Source organism: Theileria orientalis, chromosome 1 (genome assembly GCF_000740895.1).
Source record: "Theileria orientalis strain Shintoku DNA, chromosome 1, complete genome".
Taxonomy (NCBI): Eukaryota; Apicomplexa; class Aconoidasida; order Piroplasmida; family Theileriidae; genus Theileria; species Theileria orientalis.
This window is the reverse complement of record NC_025260.1, coordinates 1,956,244-1,981,748: the sequence shown is the minus strand read 5'-3', so window position 1 is coordinate 1,981,748 and position 25,505 is coordinate 1,956,244. Positions and strand designations below refer to the sequence as shown.

The window sequence follows — 25,505 nt, the reverse complement described above, 5'->3', positions numbered from 1 at the left end:
AAATATATAGTGAACTCAAATATGGGAACCTCACAAGATCTATGTGTTGATTGGTTTGTGGGTAGATTTTATAAACAAGCGCGTCTAAATGGTATTTAATAAAAAGTAAGTGAAATTTTACATCAACCTTCCTCAAGTTTTCCAGATCATAAAAATCTGATACTTACACACCTGTCCTAAAATGATCTTTTTAAGATTTATATGCCACTTAAAACACGTTCAAATATTATTTATTACACCAGTTACCTGTTTTGAGCAGTTCCCTCCCCCGAGCACCCCTTGGCACTTATTATTTTTGTCTAGTTAACTTCACCCCTGTAACTCCCCTGTTATCAACCTTTTCCGCTTATTTTTTTTATAGTTAAATATTAATATGCTTTAAAGTATGAATTTGTCTATTATCGCACTTATTTTGTCTTATTTGACTCTTCTATGGTTCCCGCAAAATGTGTCTGGCTTAAAGCGCAATTCGTCACATGATAAGGCTTCTGATAATTCTTTTCTCCAGGTAAAGAGTAACTTTCAGACGCAGGATGTCCAGCAGCCTCTGGTTCCTGCTCCGGTGGCCCCTGTGCCCGCGGCCGACCCCGAAGGTGTAAAGAAAGCGGTCTCTGCCACACTACTTGCCAACCAATCAGTTCCTCTTCCCAACGGTCCAGTCGCTCCTGTAGATATGAGTAACTTGCAGGTCCCAGCTGCCCTACCAGCCCCTCCCGTGCCTCAACCGCCAACTCCAGGCCCTGCTCCTTCACTGGTTCCTGATGGCTCCCTAGAAGCTCCTCTAAATGTGGTCTTGGACCCCTCGTTGGAAAATATTTCTCACGCCGATAAGAGCGTTAAAAACTCTATGGTTTGTCTTATATTTATTTTGTTCCGTTGCACTCATCTTACCAATTTTTAGGAACACGCAGTCCACAGCTTGAAGAGGGCGTTGGAACAGTTTACCAATTTGACAGCGCTTCTGGATCGTCAGGAACAGACGACTCCATTTTCAGTTGAAGGAGAAGACCACACTGTAAAATCGACCCTGGAATTTTTAAACAAGTCACTAAAGCAAAACGAAACTGCCCAGAAAATTTTATTTCAGGCCGAAGCTTTTGTCTTGTCGTCTTTGACCAAGGCGGCAAATGGGAAGGCCGATAACAGTAAAGGCTCATAAATAATATTGTTGACGTTCAGACATATGTGTTTTTATAATCGTGTATGTTGCCATTTATGTGTGTATATATCAACGCATATATACATGTACCGATGTATATGAATGTACTGCTCTGTATATTTGTATACACATCACCATGTATAGTACGTGTTTTACCTTTTAACCATGCAACTCTAATTGAATGAATAATTACAAATCACATAGCATATATTGACCTAATAATGTATATACGATTATTTTTTCCCAATATATTTTGCAACCACTACTCGTTTAATGAACATTTTGTTTCCAAGCACACACTTGTGTACTCCTGCGAATTTTCCAACACATTCCCACAATGATTTCCATTTTATTGTCTAAACTTAGCCTACACAAGTTGTGTAGGAATCATTTTTCTGTTGGATAGTGGGTTTTTTTATAGCAAACTGTCCCTGCTTATTGAAATTTCTTTGTGTGGCTTTATGGTGTTATTACTAGAACGACCTCATGTGGGAAAATCCACTCTCTCGATACTAACATGCCTAAAGCTCATTTTGAATGCATCACATTTCCACCTGTCCTCCTATTTATAAGTACATCAGCTCCATATTCTCATGGTGGCCCATCTTTCATGCTAAATCTGCACATCGTACCTTCTGTTAATCTACCATCGGCTGCATTTCCAAGTTTACGTTAAATGCTTTAAAGTGATAATACGCGTGTTCCCACTTCTTTTGGTATCAACCCAAGATGTTTCTTTCACTAGGGACTTAAATACACTTGAGTTGTTCCTGTTTTTTGAACTGGTTACTTTGCATGGAACCAATCCGTAATGGGCCAATCATTGCCACCTTTCATTTAACAAAGCCACGTCAGACTAATATATTCTGAGTGCTTCTTTCTTCTAAACATCCACTTTCTTCTACATTTCTCGCTTTAGTACTAATTTTTTATTCAGTTTAGATACTTTAATATTATCTGTCACTGGACAAACCTACTATGAGGGTGGACCAATGTTGTAACATACAGAGTGCAACAGTTTTGTTACATGTAAACACTTAAGAAACTTGTTTATTCTTCTGTATGTTTGCTAAATGTTTCATTTTTGTGTATGCATTTAATGGTGGTATTTTTAAAAAGTTTACTACATTTAATCCTCCACCAACCGGTCATCTGCCTTCAACATAAACTAGCCATGTATATAACTTATCTCCATTAATTGTTCATTTTACTATAGACTAGCAACCACTACTATCTGTGGAACATATTTAACTTTAGTATTCATTGTACATGTTAGCAATAACTACCATTCATCACTCTCATATGCTATACTATACAACATATACACTTCATACTCGCTCATGTATATTCATTATGCTTATGTTGTCACTTATCTATATTCACCATGTTTATGTGATATCACCTATGCATATATACCGTGTATTTGTTACTTTATATGGTCATGTTATGTCTGTTCATTGACTCTTCATGCTCGCTTCCGTGGTACATTTATTCACAACTAAATTTTACTTGCACATTTACTTGTAATAGACTACTTTAAGGCATATGTACCATAAAATGACTAAAGCATAACTTGCGTGTAGGTTAGTTTGAGAATATTAGTCTAGGTCACATTCTGCACTCGTCATAGGTGAAAACTATATCCGCGTGTAGACCGCTACGTGTACGTCTCCAGCGGAAACTGGTCCGACTGAATAATCTTGGAGACGAACTTCCAGCAGGCCAGACGCACCTTCGTGGCCATGCCCTCGTCCGGGCACGTCCGGAGACTCTGCTCGAGCGATGCGCGCACGATCTGCGCAGTCTCCTTGGCGCGCGCCGAGAACTCTGCGTTCTTGAGGTTCTCCTGGAAGTCGAGCTCCGCGTTGCGCAGGCGTTTCACTGTCCGCAGCACCTCCCTGCACGGCTTGAGCACGTGCTTCACTGCGTTCGCGTAGTGGTCGCGCGTCGCGAGTTTGCCCGTGCTCAGCAGGTTCGCTATGTCCTCGTCCGAGGCCTTGCCCGCCTCCGAGTTGTCGAGCGCGTAGATGTCGCTGAACTCGTCCTCCCTCGCGTCCTTGTAGCTGTTTCCCGTCGTCGTGGTGGGCGTGAATTCCTTCGGCGACCCCTCCGGCCTCCGCGCGTGCTCCTTGCTTCCTTCTCTCGAGACTGAGCTTTCCGTCTTCAGGCTGTCGCTTTTCTCTCCTTCTCTCAGGCCCTTGAATTCCCTCGGGGGCTTGGCGTCCCTAGATTCTCTGGGGTCTCTGGAATCCTTCGTGTCCTTAAACTCTCTGGAGTCCTTGGAGTCTCTGCCGTCATTAAATTCTCGGGAGACCCTGCTATCCCTGCCTTCCTTAAAGTCCTTAAACTCTCTGGAATCTCTGAATTCCTTAGAGTCCCTGGAGTCCCTGCTATCTCTACCGTCCTTCGATTCTTTCGGCTCCCTGGGCTTCCTCGTTCTCGGCACGCTCGGGTCTCTCAGCGTCGACAGTCTTCTCTCGTCTGCCAGGAGCACTATCGAGGCCGGGTCCACGTACGTGTTAACTATCTTGAGCAGCTTCACTGCGCGCGACTTAAGGCGGTCGTGCTTTATGTCCTTCATGATACCCACGCAGAGCGCCTTGTCTGCGCACATTTGCGTCCAGTATCCGAAGCCGTACTTGTTGACCAGCTTCAGCAGGTTCATGATGTCCTCGGACGCCCACTTTTCCTTTCCTTCGTTCATCTGGTCGAGCACTTGCTGCGGCACTGCGAACTCCTCGCTCGGCGTCGTGTTCCACGTGTTGCCTGCCAGCGCCCTTCCGAACTGCTCCAGGCTTTCCAGCAGCTTCATCTTGTCCAGGAAGTCCTGCGCGTTAACCTTGATCTCACCAATCTCCACCACCATCTGACTCCTTCGCGCTCTCTTGTCCTCGTCGTCCGCTGTCGACTTCAGCTTCGACTTGCACAGGTCAATCATGTTCTGGCACTCGTTCAGAATCACCCGAGGATCCACCTTCGTCAGCTTGCAGTCGGCGTGAATGTCCTTCAGCCTCAGCTCCGGCACTCCGTACTTGCTCAGGCTGCGGTGTATCTTCATCTTGTCCTTCACCGTCAGCACTACCTTTCTTGACCTTCTCTGCCCTCTCTTTCCCTTCGTGCCTTCCTGTGCCTGCATTAGCTCCTTCGTCGTCTTTCTCGGCTGGAAGTCCGCGTCGGCTTCATCATCTGAGTAATCGTCAGTTTCCAGAGCTCCTGTTTCCTTAGCTCTCGTTCTTCTAGGCCCGTTTACCAGCAGCTCCTCCTGCTTCTTCTTCTTCAGCTTAACTCTTTCTTCCAGCGGTATCGTTGCCTCCCAGAAGTCCTTGTCGTTTTCTCCAGAGGACTCGAGCTGCCCTTCTGGCGGCTCGTAACGGAACTCCGTGATGTTCGTGTACGAGGACAGCAGGTCTGCTGCCAGGTCACTGTCGTTTTCCTTCGTCAGCTCAGCCTCCTGGAGCACCTTGTCCAGGTCAATGTCCAGCTTCTCGTCTGAGGACGCCTGCATGCTCGTCTGCGGGTTTGCCGTCGCCCACAGCTTCGACGCTCCGAACTTGAGGATCTTCGCCAGCTCCTCGCGAGAGAATCCCGACTTCGAGTCGTCGTTGAATACCACTGCGTCTCCTCTCTTGTTCAGGCCCTGCACCACCAGTGCGTCGAGCACCATCTTCGTCTTCGCTCTCTCCAGTATCGTCTGTTCTATCGAGTCTTTCGTCACGAGCCTGTATATTTGTACTGTCTTCGTCTGTCCTATGCGGTGCGCTCTCGCCTCCGCCTGCAGGTCATTTTGCGGGTTCCAATCCGAGTCGTATATGATCACAGTGTCTGCCGACGTCAGGTTTATGCCCAGCCCTCCTGCCTTCGTCGAGAGCAGGAAGCAGAAGTCGTCGCTGTTCGGGTCGTTGAAGTGGTCCATTGCTTTCTTCCTCACCTCCTTGCCCATCGTTCCGTCCAGCCTCTGGTGCTTGAACCCTCTCAGCGTCAGGTACTCCGAGATGATGTTTAACATGCGCACCATTTGCGAGAAGATAAGCACGCGGTGCCCCTTCTCCTTCAGCCGCTGCAGCAGCTTGTCCAGCAGACATATCTTCCCACTTCCGTAAATCAGGCCCTGCAGCCACACCTGCCTGTCCTCAGGCTCATAGCAGAGGAACGGGTGGTTGCACACCTTCTTCAGCTCCATGCATATGTTCTGCAGCGAACTCCTCGATCCTCCGGAGTTCCTCGCGAGCTCCTCGTAGTTCCTCGCCAGAATATTCTTGTACCACTCTATCTGCATCGGCGACAGCTCCACTCTCAGTATCCTCTCCACCTTGTTCGGCAGCGACTTTTCAACGTCCTTCTTCACACGACGCAGCACGAACTCGTGCAACTCGTGCTGCAGCGACAACAGCTGCTTCTGCTTATTCTCTCCGATTGCTGCTGGGTTTTCTATCTCCGAGTATCGTCTTCTGAAGTCCTCGTAGTACGTGTAAATCTGCGGGTTAATGAAGTGCAGTAGCGTCCACAGCTCCTCCAGGTTATTGTGCAGCGGCGTTCCACTCAGCAGCAGCTTATAGTCTGCCATGAAGTGCATCAACTCAATGAACCTCTTGCTGTGCTTATTCTTAAGCTGATGCGCTTCATCCACCACCATCAACTGCCAGCTGATCTTCCTCAGGAACTCCAGATCCACTGGCGAGTTAATGATGCTCGGCGTCGTGATGCATATGTCGCACTTGTACCTTTCTCCCTTGCCTGGTATTCCTATTTTACACAACTCGCGCTGCCTTATCATCTCTCTTGCTTGTGCGTTCCCGTAGTAGCAGACTGCGTTTGCTTGCGGCAGCCAGTTTTCGAACTCGCGCATCCAGTTGTCTATTGTGCTCTGCGGCACTATGATCAGGTACGGCCCCACCAGGAACTCCTTGTACATGAAATGACCCACCAGAGATATCGTTTGCACCGTCTTTCCAAGACCCATTTCGTCCGCCAACAGCACTGAGAGCCCTCTCTTCATGCGGTTTACCATCCAGTTAAGCCCTGTCAGCTGATAGTCTCTGAGTTTCCTCTTCTCAAAGCCCATCTTAAAGTTGTTCCCTAACAATGCACTCTCGCGCGTGTAGTACTTCTTAACTGGTGGTGACACCTTCACTTGATGTTCCTCCGCCTTTACCAAGTTCTCAGAGATGTTGCCTTGTTGTTCCTCGGCCTTTACCAAGTTCTCAGCGCGGTTAACTTTTGGATCGTTAGCCTTGATCTGGTTCTCGGACAGGTTACCTTGATGATCGTTCGACTTGACCATGTTCGCAGCCGAGATATCTTGTTGCTTATCGGCCTTTACATCGTTCTCAGACGTGTAAGCATGGTCCATATTGGCCTTCACCAGGTTTTCAGACTCGTTTCCGTTTTCTCTCATTGCCGACTCATCTCTTGTAAAGTCGGCGTCTTCTCCTTTTAGTGGCGACTCCCTGTCATCTGCCTTCGTGCTCTCGTCCCCTGCCGATTCTGAGTCTGACTTTCCCTGTTCTTGCTTCAGTCCTTCCACCTTCGCTTCCTTCATATCCGACCTTGACGACTCCTCGAACTTTCCTGACCTTGCTTCCTCCTCCCTCTTTGCGTTTTCTGCCATGATTGAGAAGTATAGACGTGATGTGTATCCCAGTTCCTCCAGGTAGGTCGGGTTACACAAGTACTTTGGCGTTTCGTAGTAAGGCTCGAACTTCGTGAGCGATATGCTGTGTGTGTTCCATGGGATTCTGCGCCCTGCCTCGCCCATGATTCTATCCTCACGTATTTTGTAGCTGTGAATCAGGTCCAGGAATCCATGCTCGATCAGCGTCTCCTCGTCTTCCTCCGTGCACTGGTCGTAGGGGCAACTTCTCCACTTCACTAGGTACACCATCTGTCCGTTCTCGTCCTTGTAGTGTGTCACTATTCTTTCTGCTATCAGTGCGTCCTCGTCGATTTGCTTCTGTAAGCCTAGAGCTATGTTCTCCTGCTCAATCTCGTCCAACGTCATGTACTTTTGTCTTTCCTCCAGGTTCTTAAATCTCTTTATGTAGTTGTCCAACCTTCTAATCCCGTTGAACTCCTTCAGGTTTTCGTACGTGTCCCATGTGTTGTGGATGTGTGCGAATCCTTGCCACTTGATCAGGAACTCCCACTCTCCCTTGTCGTTTACACGGTGCGTCACAATTCTGTCGATTCCTCCCTGGTTTGCTGACCCGTCGTCTTCCCTGTATTCCACCTGTTCCTCGTCGTCTGAGTACTCCAACTCTGCGTAGTTGACGCGCTGTTTTCTGTTTCTCAGAGACAGGCCGCTCGCTTCTGCGTTGCTTCCTTCCTGGTCCTGCAGTCCGAACTCCTGTCCTTCATCGCTCGACTCGTCAAATTGCACAAAGTTATGTCTTGCGTATGGGTTTATCTGCTTTGATGTTGCTTGTCTTTTGTACGTCACACCCTTCTTCCTTCCGCGGTTACTCTTCACAACGTTTGTCGTTGTCACTGTCGTTGTTGTTGGCAGATAATCTTCCTGCGTGTCAGACTCCGTGTCATTGTACTCGTCGTACTTGATCGTCTTCGTGCGCGTTCTGTTACTTCTTCTAATGCTGTTCGTCCCGTCGTTCACTCTAAGTGACCTTGACACTAGGAACTCATCGTCAGAGTTGTCCGATGCGCTGAAGTAGTCTTGCAGCACATTCTTGAAGTCCGAGTCTTCCTTCTGGTCTCTTCCTGACCTTGGTTGTCTCTTCCTCTTCGTGTGCGTCGCCAGTGCGTCCAGCACTTGTGTTACGTTCTGGAACTGGCTGTTTGCGAGCCTCAGCGACGGTATGCTATCGATTGCGTTGTTGACCAGGAGCCTTGGTCCGTAATACATACTTCCCATTGTTCCCATGTTATTCATCATTGGCATATTTGGCATTGGCATTCCTCCTGGGTGCATTGCGTTCTGTATCATGTTCGGCTGCACTGCTCCTGTACCACTTTGTCCTTGCTGCGCCTTATTTTCTCCATCGCCTTCTTCCTTCTTTCCTTCTGAGGCCACTTGCTGTTGGTGCATCATCTGCTGATGCATCATTTGTTGCTGCAGCATCTGTTGTGATTGCTGCTGCTGCATCGGTCCCGATTGTACTCTGTTCAGGTATGCGTTATACTGGGGCATGAATCTCGACATTCCTGGTTGCATATTCATTGGCATTCCCTTTTGTCCCTGTTGGAACATTTGCATCTGATAGAAGTACATGTTTTGCGGCATCATTCCGTTTCCCATTCTCATCATCATTGGGTTCTGGTTCATCTGACCCATTGCCTGTGGACCTTGCTGTGCTCCTTGTGACTGTTGGTTCTGCATCAACTGCTGCTGCTGCTGGTTATGAACCATGGGTGTGTTAACTTGTTGCTGTGCGTTTACGGGGCGCGGCGTGCCTGCGTGCGGTTGAAAGAACTGCTGGCTGTTCGTTGCGTTATTTTCATAGGCTTTTGCAGGTTCTTCAGGATTTGGTTGTACAGACTCAGTGTTGTCCGACACTGGCTCTGACTTGGTTACCTGAGACGAATCCTTCATTTCGCCTGGTGTACTCATTTTATCTTAATTGTGATCATCAATATAAAGTTTATCCATAAAAGGTTTCTTTTTAACTTTATTTTCCAGATTGATATACAATAAGGCTGTGTAACGTCAACCAAATGGATAAAATAAAACGATTTTTTGTATTTCAAATATTATTTTTTATGATTAATATATTCGATTATAGTGTGTAATGATTTTATAGTGATTATAAAAATTTTTATGTGATTTTACTGTTACCTATTCTGGGTTATGAGACAATTTGCTAATTATATAATTTTACAGACTTTATGGCTAATCTACAAATTAATATAGTTTATCATGACCTTTTCATATTTTTTCGATTCATAAGCTTAATTATGAACCAATAAACTTCACCTTCTATATGGACCTTTACGTATCTACCGTTATCAATTGCTACCCACGCATGTTATGCCTTATAAAATATTGGGTTATAAATTAACAATCTTATGCCCCCTCGTATTTCTACGGTATTTAAACCATATGTGTTAGTTTAATTTGTTTTATAACGAGATAATTAGATTTAATCTCAAAAATATAATTTTTAAAGGTTTCCAAATGACCCAGATTTCGTCCGGTAGACACAACATCACCACTCTACGTATGTTTAAAATTTTAGATTTTTCCACTATATCTTAATTTAAATTAAATTTTTTCAATTCAAGGGTTCATCTATTTCATCTCCATTTAATTGTGTTATATCTGATGCCCACTTATGCTTACTTTTTTTCGTAACTTAATACACACTTTTTTTAGGTCAGCTATTATTTCGCTTTTCAATTTTTTTTTTGCTTTTCCCGTTTGTTTAAATTAAAATTTAGAGTTCTATTTAGTTCATTTTGTTTATTTATGTTTCGATAACGCACATATGAACTTTTTTTCCATAAATACTCTATTGTTTGATCAAAATTTATAAACATATATCATATAACTAACAATATGTTTAATAGATATTTAGTATTTATAAAAGTTCACGTTTTCATTAGTATAAATATACAAGTACGTATTCAGCGTCTCATTGTGTGTTGTACAAATGAAAGACAGTCACGATGAGTGTATTATTAGGGGAATTTTGATTTTAATAGTTTGTATAAAAAAATTGTCTTCGCCTAAAGAATTTCTCTGACTCAAGCAATGAATATTCTCTTAAATTTACAAACTGTGTAAATTACAAATTAATTAGAATAAACCGTGCATAAATCATTTAACATTCAAGAATCTAAATTTTTTAATTGGGAAATCCTATAAGACCCTTCACTTTGTTTTTACTTGGTACGTAGTTAATGCCCGACAATATATTGTGAATTGAATTTATTTTATTTCTTTCTGAATTTGAATTTCAACTAATTAAATAGATTCAATGTAATATTGAATTATATTCAAATCATATTTCACATAGAATCCAGCCTTTATTAATTTAATTTGCTAAATTCATAACTTTGTATTATAAATATCTTGAATGTAAGTTTGTATGCACTATGACATAATTTTAAGTAATTAGAGCATATTTCAACACCCAGCCTAGTTGTACCTTGTTATTTACATTAATTTTACCAATTGTTACCCTGGTTGATTATTAGTACAGAGTGCAGCATGGTATACAAGGGCGGAAAGGCTAACCGATCACCTTCATGTGTCTTCGTTGGCAACCTTCCAGAGAAGGTAGACAATCGTGATATCCACGATCTCTTTGACAAGGTAAGTTAACTCCGTTTTAGCTAAGTCTTGATGTACTTCTCAACCTAACCCTAATTTAGTTTGGAGAAATCAAAGATATTGACATAAAACACGGCAAAACAACCAACTACACATCTTATGCGTTCATCGATTTTGCAAGCGTAAGATCGGCCGAGGATGCAGTAGATTCGAGGGACGGGTACGAATATGATAGGTACAAGCTGCGTGTCGAGTTCGCAGGAGAAGGGAAACCTCGCAAACACGACGACGACAGAAGGGATCGTGACAGACACAGGTATCCTCCCCCAACAAGGTAAGAAGTGACGCAAAGAAACCTACGTATACGCTGAGGCTCGTCTATGTTCGCGCGTCCTCGTATTCTTATCCTTCCGTGTGTACTTGCCTAAGCACTAGTGTACGCCGAACCAACTAATCGCACTTTAGGACCGATTACAGACTCGTAATCAGCAACTTGCCACACGGATGCCGGTGGCAGCACCTCAAGGACCACATGAGGAAGGCAGGCCCAGTAGGATACGTGAACATCTCGCACGGCAAGGGCTACGTGGACTTCATTCACAAGTCGGACATGAAGTACGCTCTGAGGAAGATGGACGGCTCGGAGCTCTCGACGCCGGACGACACTTCGCGCATAAAGCTACGCAGAGACCGTAGGAGAAGCAGGTCCAGGTCGAGAGACGGACACAGGCGCAGGTCCCACTCGCGCCGCTCGAGGTCATATAGCCGCGACAGGTCGAGGTCGCTCCACAGGTCCAGATCGCCACTCAGGTCCGAGGAGAGGTCGGCAGACCGCTACGAGCAGAGGTCAAGGTCTCTCGAGAGAAGGTCCAACAGGTCGCGCTCGCTCGAGAAGAGGTCGGCAGACCGCTCGAGGTCAACTGAAAGGTCCAGGTCAAGGACCAGGTCAGTGCACAGGTCCCCGGAAAAGAGGTCCAGGTCATTCAGCGACAGGTCCAAGGCCAGCCGCTCGAGGACGTACAGCAAGAGCGCGTCTCGCGAGAATTTGAAGTTGAATGGCGACTTGGCCACGGAGAAGCTGAGGTACGATCGTGACGCCGAGACGGAGACTGCCGCAGAGACGTATAGAGAAAGTCCTCTACAAGTTTAAGTTGTATCACTAAAGTTTAGACCGTTTTATAATTTGCTAGATTTATTTACGTCGCAACCATTCAGCCTACGCGCTAGAGTGAATCCGTGAAAAGCAGATTAGTGAGTGAGCTGGAGCCTGAGCAGTTCCAGGTGCGGAGGGTCAACGAGAACCGAGGCGACCCTGAGGTACGGCTCCACGCAGTCCTGAGGGAGTCTACGTCCAATGTTTCCTGCGCGTAAGGGTCAATTTGACTGAAAGTTAAGAGGAAGTTGTGGCTGAATAAGTAGTCGTGACTAGAGCGGTTACCGTGGACGTTGAACATGTTCACGAGTTCGGACCTTTTGATAGACTCCAGGGCCTCAGAGACTGAAAAGGAGTATTTTGATGGCAACTAACCCTCCCTACTCTCACCGGAAATCACTTCGTGAAGAATCGCCCAGTTCCTCTTCAAATAAGGTATCGCCAGCTGCGTAGTCAAGTCAGATCGAATGGGACGCTTACCACGAGGTCGAAAAGAAGCAGGACCAGTTTATCTGGGGAAACCATGTGCTTGAAGCAGTTTAGAAACTCAACACTCACCGAGGAGTACCTACACGTTTAACAGCATTATCAGTAAAGTGGATCACTGCCGTACCCTGAAAGCGTAACAAATTTAATTAAATCCTCTTCCTACAGTTCGCACATAAATGGGTCAGATAGTTACCGCGTCGTAAGAATCAGGTCTTTGATCCTGATAAATTGTTACTCTACGGAAGTTTAGAAGGTAAACGTACGGTCGACAGTATTATCTTCAGCCTGTTGAACCTTAGAAAGTAGATTGAGGGGAAGCTCCGGATGTACTTGTTTAGCAGTTCGAGCGACTTTTTACCCTGAATTTGGCAGTAGAGGCCGATTAAATTCTTATTTGGCAGCCTCAGCCGCTCCAAATATGTAACGAGCACGTTTTCGAGTTCAACTCTGCACGTGTTTACTTAGTTAATGTTGCAGCTCGCTAAGATACACAATATTTAACAGTTATGGGTATGTAGTGTTTATTGTCTGACAGTAACAGTAACTAGTTAGTGGTATAGGCAATAGTCTACTGGATCATCGTACGTAAAATCTGATGTGATGTTCTTTGGGTTAAAGTTCGTCAGCACGTCCATGTGCTTAACGGCCCATTTGTAATGCTTGGCCAACTCGTGTTTCTCCAGGTTCCACTCGTTGCAGCGCCTGGGTGCGTTGGATAGAAACTGGCATACCTGGTCACTTCGTCCGCTATTCCTGCGATATCGTCCTTGACTGCCAACAGGCGTACTGAGTGTTCCAGTACCGAGGCTCTCTAGGTGTGAATATTGCTAACCGTAAAATACCAAGTGCGGCGTGGTCGTGGCCGTGATTGACAAGAACCTCTTGAACAGTTTTTCAGTTGGCTCCTTTTTGAAGTGGCTAAAAAGGTTAATAATTCAACTCGGTGTTTCGCTAACATGTGAAAAATTGAAATTATGTACGTAAACAGGTCTTCCGGCACGTAACCTTCGGGCGGTATTCCGTTGAGGAATATGCTTGCGATTTCCAGGGCGTACTTGTGGCTTTCGTGCGTGTTGTATGCCAGAAGCGTCTTCCCGAGGTGTAAAAGCTTAGCGTTGGTGTAGCTTTTTAGGTTCTGGTAGTGTGTTTTTGACCCACTCAGCTGATTTGATGTGTAACCCTCGGAATGTCTCCTTTTTTTTTCAGGCTCACCCTCCTCTGAACTCGGCTGCGAATCATCTGAATTCATTTACATTGTAAACTAAAATTACTCAAAGACTAAAGCATATAAATGTGAAACTGGGTAAGATGCGAAGGCTGGATTCCATTGGGCACATGGGACATACATGTGTACAGTTTACATTATACATTTAGTTAAATGACTTGATTCCACAGATACACGTACGTCAAACCTTATGCCAGCTCGTAAAATGGACGTCTTTTTCATCAATTGTATTTTATTTATATTGTACTCGCGTGTTTTACATAAGTGTGCTTCGTGCTCAAACTACTACACCAATAGCAATGTGAAGCAGTTATCCGGTGACGAGTTTCTGGAAAATGTTAAATCTAATTCTCTCTCAGTTGTGGAGTTTCAAAACGACAAGTCGGTGAAGTATTTAGTATATGTTTTATAGAGTCTCTTTCACATTTAACTCAACACTTCGCCCTCTTAAACTTGTTTAGCTGCTCCGGATGTAAAGATTTTTCGAGTGTATACAAGAACCTGGCCAGTGTGTTTGAAAATTTGCTGCCCGTGTTTTCCGTGAACGACGACACACTGTCTACCAAGTACGGCGTGATGTCTTTTCCATCAGTTAAGCTCTTTTTCGGAAAAGGTACGTCCCCCTCTGAGGATCATTTTGGCTCCAGGCCCCAATTCTGAGCCCGAAGTCGTGGACTTCAAGGGCGACAAGGACATTCAGTCGCTCGTGTCCTTCACTCTGAAGAATCTGAACAAACACGTCAAGAACAAGGCGTCCAAGTTTAAATCGAATACCGACGGTACTGTCACAACCTAACACTGTTTTCAGAAGCTTTAAGGAATGTAGTGAATCTCACCGCGTCCAACTTCAAGTCCACCGTTTTGGACGACACTTACAGCCAGTGGTACTGTTTACGCGCCCACATTCTTCCTCAGGCTCGTTAAATTTTACGCACCCTGGTGCGGCCATTGCAAGAACTTGGAGCCCGAGTGGATGAAGCTGCCCATGATGAGCAGGGGCGTAAAGGTCGGCAGAGTCGACTGCACGGTATACCAACAGCTGTGTGCACAGTTCAAAGTACAGGTATCAAAACAGTTTACACATACTTTCAGATATACACATACACATATAGATAAACACACACACGCATAAACATACACACGTATACACACTTATGCATATTTGTTTAAGTCCATTTATGAAGTTTTACTCGTGCTTTCGTTTACAGTGGCAACTATAATTTGATATCTGCTACTCGTGCCTGTTTGGCATTAATCCGTTTTTCAGGGCTATCCCACCATTTTACTCTTAAACAAGGGAGAGAAATCACCCAAGACTGCCGTTAACTACCAGGGTCCCAGGAGGGCCAAGGACATATTGGATTTCGCGAAATCGAGGGACCGGAACCTCGTGCCGCCTGCCCACGCCGACTCCCTCTCCGTGCTCAAGGACAAGTGCAGCGGCCCTCTGTGCCTTCTCTTCTTCATCCCTAAGGCCTCTAAGGAGGAGCACCTGGAGACTGTGGACAAGCTGTCGAGGCGCTCAACTACTCCCTTCAATTACACCTACGCACTCGGTACGTTCCAGTCACTACGTAGAGCCTTATCACATTACGTCTAGATCAACGTCGTGTTGACAGCTAAGCACACGCATACACACATATTCATCCTCGTTACGTTAACACCTTTTATCACATAGTTACTTTCATACAATTTGATTAATTACCAATTCACCATTTCTATATACCATTTAACTATCATCATCACTATCGACATGCACTTTCAGTTGGTGAGCACGAGCAGTGGGAACGCGCGTTCAGACTACGGGAATTTCCGACTGTCGTTGGCCTGAACCTGGCCAAGGGCGTCTTCTTGTCAATGAATTCGACCTTTTCAAAGGTAAGGCGTCTATTTCACCTGGTTATACCAGTCGCCCTCGACCTTAGTCAGCCAAGGCCATTTCACGTCAAATTGCCGTCAATTTTAGTTAACATTTTCATGCAAACATAAAAACGCAGATCCGAGTAGAGCTGACACCGAACAGCTCACTCCACTAACTAGAACATACACTAGTACTGTACACGTGTAAATTACCATACACACCTATAGCTACTATGCATTGCAACACCGGCTAACACGCATCGGCGGTCGACCCCTGCTTGTTGCAGCTGTCAGCTAGCCATATTAACCGTTTTCAGGAAAACTTCAACTCTTTCGTGGGTTCTATTCTCTCTGGCAAGGTCGCCGGTCAGAAGCTTCCTTTCGACCTCGAAGACGGGCACAGGTCCGAGTTGTAATATTTCTAAATGTATAGCGCACACATTACATAACATTAAATCATAGTAATCATGCACTCGGTGTTATTTATTACTATAATAAATGCTCGGTGTTGAATACACATGAATTGTATATTTTTGTGTTATTTTCTGTTTTACCAATGGTTGACACTTTTCATAAAAATCGACTCAACAAAGAAAAATTCATCTATTTTATACTCATCTCATAACTCCTATCCTATTTCACTATTTCTATTTGAATAAAATAATGATCCACTTTTTTATTTTTTCAATTTTTTATAGATTTTTATTTTTTATGATTTCATGTCGTATGTCTATGCTTAAAATTTTTACAATTTACAATTTTTAATTTTTATATTTTTTTTCTTATTTTAACGTTTTTATGTTTTCAGATTCTACCAATTGCAATTTTTTCTAATTTTACCTTTTTTATTCAGTTAATTTTTTTCATTTTCTACTTTTTTATCTTTTTATTTTACATATTCACATACATTTGTTCATTAATTGGTCTCTACCTTTTCTACGTTAATTTCATGTTTACATCCTTTTCTGACTCTGCTACATTTTTATGTTTTTTACTATTATACTATTTTTATCACTTTTTTACTTGCTTCAGCCTTTGAGTTACTCTAGTCTGGTTGATAATTCCCACACGGTGTTGTACTTTTACTTATATGTTAGCGACTTGGTGTACGGTGGCAATATTGTTGAATTAAGGCTTCAGAAGCTGTTGAATTTGGTAAAAAGCAATTTAACAAATGTTTCATTCACTCATCACTCGATTGTCGACTCTATTGAATGTTACTTCAAAGTTGTTGACTGTTGATTGCTCACTGCCACTCTATTGTCGAAGGCTCCTTGTCGGTGATGTCGTAGCACACTCTGTTGATTCCCTCCACTTCAGTCGTTATTCTGAATGACATTTTTTCCAGAATGTCGTGCTCCAGGTGCGTCCACTTCGCCGTGCAGAAGTCCGGCGTCGTCACGCACCTGATCACTATGGTGCCTCCCAGCACTCTCTGGCCCTTAACGAGCCCCGTGCTCCTCACTGTCGGCAGGTACACGCACAGTGCCTGGCTGACCTTCTCCTTGCTCTTGGCCGCCTCCTCGCGCACGATTTTGTCCGCCATCCTGACGACGTGCAGGTTTTCTGCCGTCAGACTTGCCATGACTCTTATTCCCAGACCTGGTCCTGGGAAGGGCTCCCTTGAGAATGTATCCTCCGACAGGTTCAACAGGCGCCCCAACTCTCTAACTTCCTGCTTGAACAGGTAACGCACTGGTTCTATCAGCTCATACTGCAGTTTTTCCGGCAGGCCTCCTACGTTGTGGTGCGACTTTACGGGCTTCTTCGTCCTTCTGTTCAACTCGCTCTCTATTATGTCCGGGTATATCGTTCCTTGGAGCAGCAGGCAGTTTTTTTCGTTGAATCCGAGGTCCTTGATCGCTTTGTCGAACTCCTCTATGTACACTCTTCCTATGATCTTGCGCTTTTCCTCCGGGTCCTCCACTCCCTTCAGCTCCGCCAGGAAGACCTTTTCCGAGTTCCTCACTGTCAGCTTTATTCCTGGGACCTCCTTCTTCACTCTCTTCGAGCAGTCGGCGATCTCGTTGTACCTCATGAGCCCCGTGTCAATCATGATTCCGTGGAACCTGTCTCCTATCACAGAGTGCACCATCTTTGCGCACACTGTGCTGTCCACTCCTCCAGACAGTCCTGCAACCACGAACTTGTCCTCTCCGCACTGCTTCTTAATTTTTTTCAGTTCCTCTTCCAGGTAATTCTTCATCGTCCACGACTTGTTCGCCCTGCACACCTTGTAGAGAAAGTTGTGCAGGATCTTCTCTCCCTTCTCAGTGTCCGTTGCCTCCGGGTGGAAGTAGAGCATGTACATGTTGTACTCCGAGTTGTACAGACCCACTGTCGAGTCTGAGTGCTTCGCTATCACTTCGAATCCTGACGGGAGCGACTCCAGTGAGTCCAGTGTGTTCAGGTACACCTTCAGTGAGTTCGGCACTCCGTCGAAGAGTGCGTTCTCGTGGAGCGAGCACTTCGTCACCACGTACTCGTTTTCGTTTGTCTTTCGCAGCTTTGCTCCCAGTGACTTAGCCACTGACATCATTCCGAACGACAGGCAGAGCACTGGCACTCCGTGCTTGTGGAACGACTCCAGCAGGTTCTTGTCCACAGTCAGCACGTCGTCGTCGAACACGCTCTCGTTTCCTCCGCAGAGCAGCACTCCTACTGGCAGGTTCTTTGGGTCCAGGCCTTTAAATTTTTCCAAGCTTTCCAGTTCACACCGGACTCCCAGTTCTCTCACCGCTCTAAGCAGTGTCGACGAAAAGGTACATCCAAAATCCAAAAGTAATGCCCAAGAGTCGTTAACCATCGTTTCAATCAAAACTAATTGGTACTTTACAAATCCAGGAACGTCTGATAAATAATTAGTGATAAAATTTCGTGAGATTTACTTGACGATAAGAATTAAATAACAGCGTCTAAAATTACTAAAACTAACTTTACAAATTCTAAATTTTAAATTAAATCGCTAGATTGCTTATAAAATATTGGAAAGTCGCTATGATAAAAAAATTAGTAGTCGTTTAAATTATAAAGCAGGTTCATGGCATACGAGAAAGCCCCATCGTAATGATTGAGGTGTAAGATCCACTTCGCATGTCTTTTGACGTAGTTTGTCGCATTCGCGACGGCAAAAGACACTTCGCAGAGCTCCATACTTTCAACGTCGTTATCTCCGTCCCCTATAAACCCGCAGGACTCCGGCGTGTGTTCGACGTGCTTCATCAGTAGTGCTATTCCGTCTGCTTTCGTTATTCCCATCGGACTGTACTCTATCAAGTACCTGAGTCCCACGTTCCTGACTGAATATTCCTCCCCGAATACTGAGTTTTTCATCTCCAACTTTGGGGACGATGTTACTATGGAAATGATTGCCATTTTTACCAGTTCGGCAGGCGATTTGATCTCCGGGTCCGGGATATCGTCTCCTTTCAATATGAAGCTCACGGGGTTGTTTATGGGCTTGAGAGCGTAGTGCCCCTTCACGTCCCAGAATATGAAGCTGCCCTCCAGTCCGTTTTTCTCGATGTGTTCGAGCATTTCCGCCATGAACGCCTCTTTGAAGGCAGTCACGTTAAGCAGGTTCCCGTCCTTGTCGTATACAACGGACCCGTTTAGGTATATTCCCGGAAATCCGTTGTATCCGGTTGTTTCGAAAAACTTCTCCCCTAGCACGTACGGTATCGCCTCTAATGGCCTGCCTAAATAACATTAAACTCTTGCAACTTACCTGTGCAAAGGAACGGCTGGTATCCCAGGTTTAAAATCTTCTTGAATGCCTCCACGTTTTTGCCGAAGACCTGCGGGTCCCTGTGGAAAAAGGTGTTATCGACGTCGATTGCAAAGTACTTCGGCGGCTTCTCAGGTCTCACAAACTCCCATATGTTTGGCGGCACCATGCTGAGAGACCTGTTGAACTCCTTGAACGAGAAGGCCCTGGATAGAATTCTCGACTGAATTCGCTCCATGCTTTGCTCTCGCGAGAAGCTCTTTGATTTTGCTCTCGACTGGATCCTCTCCAAGTTAATCTCATGGCTAATGCGCTCAAGTTGAGCTGGCTTGTAGTTATCCTCGTCATCCATTTTCCCTTTAAAGCTTAAAATTAATAATAAATCGTGTTAACTGAAGTTTTAGTTTGGAAGGTCTCTGATTTGTTAAAGATTTAAGTGGCTGTGTGTGCCCAGGTTACCCATTAAAGTATGTAGCCTACGGTATCGAGTTTGTAATCTGGTAATACTTTGTGAAAATAACAAATATAAAAAGTAGGCTTAAGTATCTGATGAATATTCTGAATCTGATTGACACGGTCCTCGAGAATCTAATCATAGATTCTTTGAACTCATGTGTTAAAGTCATCCAGATGAGTGTTACGAATTTAATTAACCGCGGACTTGCGATGGCCCACCACTTTTTATTTTATTTACGCACATTTTTTATTTAATTTTACGAATTGTTTTAACTTACGCCTTGGAATCCAGCCTAACGTTCAGTTCATGGGGAGTAATTATGCACATGGATGGCTACTAATTTGCTCAGTGAATCTCTCAGTTATTCCTTCCAATAGATACTATTAAATTACTTTTATAAATTACTGAAAAAATTAAACCAATGTGTGAGGGTGTAGGTGTGCAAAATCGAGTCCGCTACTTCCTGTTAGGGTTGCCTATGCCTGCTCCGTACAGGTTAGGCAGTGAGACTAAAAAATGCATTCCTGGCTCCAGGTCTCCAAACCCAGTCGTTCCACCTGCATTATATTAGAATTTGGAGAGGGCGTTTCTGCTATTTTCCACTAACTGGTACACACTGTTTCTGCCACTGTACTCTAACTAATAGCTATTCTTAATTTTAGTCCATCGTTACACGCTTATGCTACACTTACCGCAAAACAGTCTTCTATCTGTTGGGTGGTATCCTAACAGCTCCTCCTCCTCTTGCAACTGGAACTTGGCTTCTTCGATAAAGGGCGCCAGGTATGGGACGAAAGGGTCGTAGTTTTGCTCCTCCAGCGGCGGGTACATTCTCAGCATACTTATTTGCATCCCCTTCGCTATTCTCCTATATCTATCTGTGGCTAAATCCGGAGTTAGTAGTGACAGAGCCCTCTCCACTATCGGCTCTCTTTCCGACATTAGGTCGTCGTACAGTAGCCCTGAATTTACTCATTAACATCCTGTTTTTCAACCATAATAGCAACCATTTACCTATCTATTTCTTACCGTGTTCTCTCAGGTATCTCGTCAGGCACGCCTGCTGCCATCTTTCATACGGGCCTGAGATGGCTCTGAAATACCAGGGGGCCACGAATTTTTTATATACCGATTGCAGTAATCCTGGTCCTCTGGTCAATCTTCTCTGGGCATGGCTCGGAGCCAGTGATCTTTCCTTGGAGAGCGCCGAATATTTTGCTACTAGTTTCCCCAAATGTCTATTAACATTTAACATTATTCGATGGTATATTTAAACAATCTCATACACGGGCTCAAACTGGGGATACCGAACGGTGCCACTAATCCATATATAATCTAAGTATTTTGATATGTATATGGTTTCCTACTGGTGCTGACTATTACTTTTTAACATGGGACTTTGTTGTTGATATTGGGCACAAACAGAATAATATTATGTACATTAATTCGAACATATATTAATGTTCAGTTCACTTTTACACTATTATACACTATGATTATCAAATTACTACAACAATTTGAGGTGGCCTGTTATTTTATTGAGTACTTTGTCCGGGCCTAAACGGTATTACACATTTGAACCTTAATCCTGGATTTCAACCTTATTATAACTCCAAGCATATTACTCTGTCTTACCTGGCCCTATTGCGATTACTGTATATGATCCCGATGGAACCTGGGTTCTCCCCTGAACATAAATTTGAAATTCCATACCTTACCGCATCTCTGGTCACATGTGTATTTATTTTATGCCTTCTCGCTTCATTTTTTAGCTCTTTCATTTCCTCATAGTCCTAAATATTTGTTATTAAGCCCAAATTATGACTAAATTAACAATTTTATCTATATTATACATTTATTTTCAAAACTACTTTTCTCTGGCCCTCATTAAACCACTTTCGGACATAAGGGTCGTTATTTTTGAGTGAATCTGTGTAGGCTCCAATGGAAGCGTGACCACACTGTGCAGCGATTTTGCCCTTGCCCATAGCTAAATCTGAGCAAATATATGGATTATATATTTTATTCATATGATATTCAACTATTCTACGTATTTTAAACACAAAAATCATAGGAATCTTAAATAACGGCTTAAATATAGAACCTGATCTGACACATAGAACAAGTTTATATTCTTCATCATCATCGTCATCCACTCTAATTTTTTTACAAAATCTACTAAGATTATATAAAATTAATCTATAACAAAATGGCAAACTTGAATTAAAAGGGTCAAAAAGTTTGGAAGTAAGCAAACCTAATAAAAAAAATACAAAATAATACTGCCATTGTGATTTAAATTTAGAATATAGACGACGAAAATCCTGTTGATGAAATAAATGTTTTAAATATTTCAACAACATTATATAAAAATTATTGAATTAATGGTTTCGGTTACGAATCCACATACGATGCACATGATGTATTATACACTACCTATATTTTATTTTTTTGAGCACAATGACTATTTACTAAGAATATGATATAAATGGATGATCTTTATGAAGCTTCAGAAAGGGGAGAGGATATTTACATATCCACCCTCGATCCTTCAGTTTCTGAGAAGATGGCGAACATAAATGTGAACGAAGCCTTTGATATGGTTAAATATTTATACTCTGAGAATTCAATGGAAAACAGAGGACTGTTTGTAAATGATTTTAAGTATAAATTGGCCGATAATTCCTCAGAATTGAACCCCTCTCTGAAACAGAAATCTTCTGTTCCCCTAGGGTACGATTATCTGGTATCCGTTGGGTGCCGAACATGCGGTTCGTGCGTAGATTTTAAAAATAATCAGTTATTTTTTGATTTTAGCAAAGTTAGAGACAATAAGGTGTACCCTAACAAGTACTTGAGATGTGACAACTGTGACTCCATCATTTCTCCAATATTTAAAAAGAGCGAGTCTGACTCATTCTTTGATAATTACACAAACGGTAAGTTCGACATTTTTATTTTCATGTGTATTAGCCACAAGTGCAAATAAACACGAGGATGAGGACTCTAAGGTCTACTTGTACGGAACGAGGTGCGGGTACATCTTCGACGAGTCTGAAAAGCAGTGGTGGAAGGACTCGATCCACGGCTCATACTCGAGCACAAAACTAATGCAGGCCAAAACTGCCAATAAGTCGGGGAAGCAGACCGTGAAGTACAACTGCGAAAAGTGCGGACACGACGTACACCTCTACTCCACCTTCCAGGCCAGGTCCGCCGACGAGGGCATGTCGATAATGTACGAGTGTTTGAAGTGCAGAAACAGAGTGGTGATGGCTACGTGAACTTCTAAACCTAATGTGTATCATACAGTCACTTATATTTACTCAGATTTTGGGCTGGTGTCCTTAGATAACTTCTCGAGAGTAGAGTTTAGAAGCTGCTCCTTCTTCTTCTTTTTCTCCAAATTGCGAAGCTTATTCTTAACCTTGCCGCCCCTATGCCTCCTGAACGCATATACTAAGTCCTCGTTGGTGAGATTTGGAAAAATTAATTTATTTTTTACACTGAGACATTGAATCGAATACAAATCATGGAATGTGTTAAGAAAATTAAGTTTAATTTGATTAGTAAGAATGCTAGAATTAAATTTAGAGCAAATGTGTCTAATTGGATCCATAAAATAAACAATAATTATAGTGGTAAACCTGAGTAGTACGTATGCTGGCTGTGTGATCACTGTACAGTTTATATGATTTTGTAACAGTCAATTTTGCAACTCAATCTGTAAAGTATAAAAATATACCAAAATATAAATATTTAAAATGAAAGAAGGTAACAGACCAATAGTAATTGACGGTGTTAATGAGGTGGACGAATTGACCTTTGTTTCACACTTTGCTCAGGTATTTTAGTCTATTGTTCAGTTTTTTAAATATTTTCAGGGCGAATCTAATAAAATTAAGGAGTTAAACGATTTTAAAAGAAGCCATTTGAACCAGTGAGTACACTTGATAATACCCGTTTTTAATACGTAAAAATCCAACACATACACTATAGAACGCAACCAACTGCTACCAATTTATCGCAATTTTACAACTTACCGGACGACAGTGATGTTTCCGACTCTGATGTGGAGCCCTTAGAAGGCGACTTATCTGTCAGGAGCACACCTCAGTCAAGGTACTATTTGCAACCAAGTCAGTCGATTTTTAGCCAGTCATACCTCGATACACGAGACCCTCTTGACAATTTAAGGGTATTTTGGAGTTTTGACCATATAATAAATAGATAATTGACACTGTTGACCTTCCAGATAAGGTCTCCGAAGATCTTCCAATTGGCAAAATAGGAAAGTGTAAATCGATTTTTGATGATATTCTAATAGTAGAATCATCGAGTGTAAGTTAAATTTGTTAAACTTGCCCAACGCCCTTGACAGGATTCGAAGGTTTTGGACCTGGGCTCCATTGTGTGTAAGCATGATAGGACCATTTTGGGGACTGTAAACGACACTTTTGGACAAACGAGCTCCCCCTACTATATGGTCATATTGAGAAATAAGAACTTGAAGATCGAAGCGGTATTACGAATAAGACTTAACCTATTAACCACCGTTCATAGGAGGAATTCGTGTACTGCGACCTAAAGCACAGTACCTACATAACAGACGAAACTGTTAGATCCAAAACAATGTAAGTCTATTATAGAACATTTATGTTTACTAAACTCATCCAATAAGCTAAATAATTTAAATTGGTTACTGATGTGTATAGTGACGTTGAAGAATCTGAGGATGAAAAGACTGAGGAATTGGACACTAAACCACAAAATAAACTAAAACAATCATACAAAGATTTGTAATCTTTTTAAAATAAAATGATGTGTTTTCATATTTGGCTAATTTGGATACCCTTATCTGCCTGACTTGGTTTGAATACTACCTTATTTGCAATTTATTTTGTTTTAATAATTTTATGTTTATTTATATTTTTATTAATTTATATGTATAATAGATGGTATAAGAGTGTTTTAATATGGTTTCCTATAATTCAAAAGTTGATGAGCCAGTTGGCGAAAATCCATCATCAAGTACATCATCGTGGATATCTCATAGAGCATACTTGACTCCAGCTACACTGAAAAGGAGTAAAAATGTGGATTCCACATCAAGTAGTAAACATATTCCCTTAAATTTGAATAAAACATTTGACAGGTCATACAAATCAGCAACTAACCAGTCCTCACAGGGCTTTAACTACAATTTTAATGACGAATATGATCCACGATTTCCAAACGAATACGAGAAGGTCTCGAAGATCTTTTCTATCAAATCGCATATTAAATCCTCTACCAGCGTACCTCCTGTTGCCGAAAAACCAGTTTTCATGGAGCCAACTCCCCCAATTGAACCAGAACAGAGGCTTTCAGGTACTTTGAATATACAATGTTTGAATAAAACAAACACTTTAGGTGATGAGATGCTTAAACGACGTTTGGAGGCAATGGCTAAATCCGATTTATATTCAGAAGGTGTAGATGACACACAACCTCAAGATGATCAATCTGAGGCCGTTACGACCAAATTGGACGCTCCAGAACCTAAGAGGTCTCAGCCAGTTGCAATGAAAATGATGGAGAAGATGGGCTGGAAGGAGGGCCTTGGACTAGGCAAGAACGAGCAGGGAATGGTAACTCCACTGGTTGCAAAACAGACGGGGAAGAACAGCGCAATTATCGTGAATGCACTTCCCAAATCAAGGGGAGTATATACCCCTAAAACAGCCTCAGAACCATTTGCAGCCCAGCCACAACCCGAGGGCGTTAAGTCCAGGATTTCTGTCATGATTTTCCCATCTAAGGCCGAGTTGGACATAGATGAGCTGGAAGAAATAATAAGTGAGTACGGATCACTGGTAAATATAAAGGTTTTAAGCGAAGATGAGCACAAAGTGGTGGAGTCACAGCCCGAGTGCTCAGAACTAGCAGATAAGTACCCGATGGAGTCAAACAAGTTTGTAATTTGCGAGTATGAGACTGAAGAACAGTCTGAAAGGCTCATAGTGGCCTTGAACGGCAAAAGAGTCATGGAATCTCACGTCGATATACACTACTTCCCTATGGAGGTGTATAAAAGTAAACTGAGCTGATTCACCCTTAAAACAGCTTCATAATATTTTATTTTAAGTTACGTATACTTATGTATATACTGGATTCCGCTGGAAATCTGCAAAAATGTACTTGCCGTCGCAGCCCGAGTTAGTGGAACCGAG

At 43.1% G+C, this 25,505-nt stretch overlaps 13 protein-coding genes across 13 annotated transcripts; 6 read left to right on the top strand and 7 right to left on the bottom strand.

Annotated features, from left to right (window-relative positions):
- Positions 1 to 385: 385 nt before the first annotated feature.
- On the top strand, positions 386 to 1,159 carry TOT_010001301 (conserved hypothetical protein; the record flags this gene model as incomplete). The annotated part of the gene is made up of 2 exons (XM_009691364.1): positions 386 to 850; positions 902 to 1,159. 2 exons carry the CDS (start codon positions 386 to 388, stop codon positions 1,157 to 1,159), a joined length of 723 nt encoding a protein of 240 aa, XP_009689659.1.
- A 1,657-nt stretch (positions 1,160 to 2,816) lies between these two features.
- TOT_010000815 (uncharacterized protein) lies at positions 2,817 to 8,720 on the bottom strand (the record flags this gene model as incomplete). Its single annotated transcript, XM_009691363.1, has 3 exons — positions 2,817 to 3,284; positions 3,606 to 6,289; positions 6,416 to 8,720. 3 exons carry the CDS (start codon positions 8,718 to 8,720, stop codon positions 2,817 to 2,819), a joined length of 5,457 nt encoding a protein of 1,818 aa, XP_009689658.1.
- A 1,599-nt stretch (positions 8,721 to 10,319) lies between these two features.
- TOT_010000814 (splicing factor) lies at positions 10,320 to 11,532 on the top strand (the record flags this gene model as incomplete). Its single annotated transcript, XM_009691362.1, has 3 exons — positions 10,320 to 10,424; positions 10,484 to 10,698; positions 10,848 to 11,532. The coding sequence occupies 3 exons, from the start codon at positions 10,320 to 10,322 to the stop codon at positions 11,530 to 11,532; spliced, it is 1,005 nt and encodes a 334-aa protein (XP_009689657.1).
- A 98-nt stretch (positions 11,533 to 11,630) lies between these two features.
- TOT_010000813 (conserved hypothetical protein) lies at positions 11,631 to 13,273 on the bottom strand (the record flags this gene model as incomplete). Its single annotated transcript, XM_009691361.1, has 10 exons — positions 11,631 to 11,743; positions 11,821 to 11,880; positions 11,911 to 11,980; positions 12,016 to 12,103; positions 12,149 to 12,183; positions 12,288 to 12,471; positions 12,610 to 12,726; positions 12,756 to 12,835; positions 12,867 to 12,942; positions 13,005 to 13,273. 10 exons carry the CDS (start codon positions 13,271 to 13,273, stop codon positions 11,631 to 11,633), a joined length of 1,092 nt encoding a protein of 363 aa, XP_009689656.1.
- A 181-nt stretch (positions 13,274 to 13,454) lies between these two features.
- On the top strand, positions 13,455 to 15,571 carry TOT_010000812 (protein disulfide isomerase; the record flags this gene model as incomplete). The annotated part of the gene is made up of 8 exons (XM_009691360.1): positions 13,455 to 13,630; positions 13,711 to 13,862; positions 13,897 to 14,028; positions 14,058 to 14,133; positions 14,165 to 14,312; positions 14,517 to 14,805; positions 15,015 to 15,127; positions 15,338 to 15,571. 8 exons carry the CDS (start codon positions 13,455 to 13,457, stop codon positions 15,569 to 15,571), a joined length of 1,320 nt encoding a protein of 439 aa, XP_009689655.1.
- Positions 15,572 to 16,025: 454 nt separating this feature from the next.
- Positions 16,026 to 17,915, bottom strand: TOT_010000811 (GMP synthase; the record flags this gene model as incomplete). Its single annotated transcript, XM_009691359.1, has 2 exons — positions 16,026 to 16,083; positions 16,360 to 17,915. The coding sequence occupies 2 exons, from the start codon at positions 17,913 to 17,915 to the stop codon at positions 16,026 to 16,028; spliced, it is 1,614 nt and encodes a 537-aa protein (XP_009689654.1).
- A 203-nt stretch (positions 17,916 to 18,118) lies between these two features.
- On the bottom strand, positions 18,119 to 19,188 carry TOT_010000810 (uncharacterized protein; the record flags this gene model as incomplete). Its single annotated transcript, XM_009691358.1, has 2 exons — positions 18,119 to 18,807; positions 18,837 to 19,188. The coding sequence occupies 2 exons, from the start codon at positions 19,186 to 19,188 to the stop codon at positions 18,119 to 18,121; spliced, it is 1,041 nt and encodes a 346-aa protein (XP_009689653.1).
- Positions 19,189 to 19,749: 561 nt separating this feature from the next.
- Positions 19,750 to 20,548, bottom strand: TOT_010001194 (ubiquinol-cytochrome C reductase complex subunit-like protein; the record flags this gene model as incomplete). The annotated part of the gene is made up of 3 exons (XM_009691357.1): positions 19,750 to 19,850; positions 19,986 to 20,255; positions 20,323 to 20,548. 3 exons carry the CDS (start codon positions 20,546 to 20,548, stop codon positions 19,750 to 19,752), a joined length of 597 nt encoding a protein of 198 aa, XP_009689652.1.
- A 252-nt stretch (positions 20,549 to 20,800) lies between these two features.
- TOT_010000809 (predicted protein) lies at positions 20,801 to 21,656 on the bottom strand (the record flags this gene model as incomplete). The annotated part of the gene is made up of 5 exons (XM_009691356.1): positions 20,801 to 20,850; positions 20,929 to 20,980; positions 21,012 to 21,086; positions 21,147 to 21,289; positions 21,398 to 21,656. 5 exons carry the CDS (start codon positions 21,654 to 21,656, stop codon positions 20,801 to 20,803), a joined length of 579 nt encoding a protein of 192 aa, XP_009689651.1.
- Positions 21,657 to 21,781: 125 nt separating this feature from the next.
- On the top strand, positions 21,782 to 22,577 carry TOT_010000808 (uncharacterized protein; the record flags this gene model as incomplete). The annotated part of the gene is made up of 2 exons (XM_009691355.1): positions 21,782 to 22,232; positions 22,267 to 22,577. 2 exons carry the CDS (start codon positions 21,782 to 21,784, stop codon positions 22,575 to 22,577), a joined length of 762 nt encoding a protein of 253 aa, XP_009689650.1.
- Positions 22,578 to 22,615: 38 nt separating this feature from the next.
- TOT_010000807 (hypothetical protein) lies at positions 22,616 to 22,912 on the bottom strand (the record flags this gene model as incomplete). Its single annotated transcript, XM_009691354.1, has 1 exon — positions 22,616 to 22,912. The coding sequence occupies one exon, from the start codon at positions 22,910 to 22,912 to the stop codon at positions 22,616 to 22,618; it is 297 nt and encodes a 98-aa protein (XP_009689649.1).
- A 145-nt stretch (positions 22,913 to 23,057) lies between these two features.
- TOT_010000806 (uncharacterized protein) lies at positions 23,058 to 24,096 on the top strand (the record flags this gene model as incomplete). Its single annotated transcript, XM_009691353.1, has 7 exons — positions 23,058 to 23,138; positions 23,178 to 23,233; positions 23,293 to 23,491; positions 23,524 to 23,634; positions 23,675 to 23,815; positions 23,857 to 23,927; positions 24,009 to 24,096. The coding sequence occupies 7 exons, from the start codon at positions 23,058 to 23,060 to the stop codon at positions 24,094 to 24,096; spliced, it is 747 nt and encodes a 248-aa protein (XP_009689648.1).
- Positions 24,097 to 24,269: 173 nt separating this feature from the next.
- TOT_010000805 (uncharacterized protein) lies at positions 24,270 to 25,382 on the top strand (the record flags this gene model as incomplete). Its single annotated transcript, XM_009691352.1, has 2 exons — positions 24,270 to 24,663; positions 24,706 to 25,382. 2 exons carry the CDS (start codon positions 24,270 to 24,272, stop codon positions 25,380 to 25,382), a joined length of 1,071 nt encoding a protein of 356 aa, XP_009689647.1.
- Between the last annotated feature and the right edge of the window lie 123 nt (positions 25,383 to 25,505).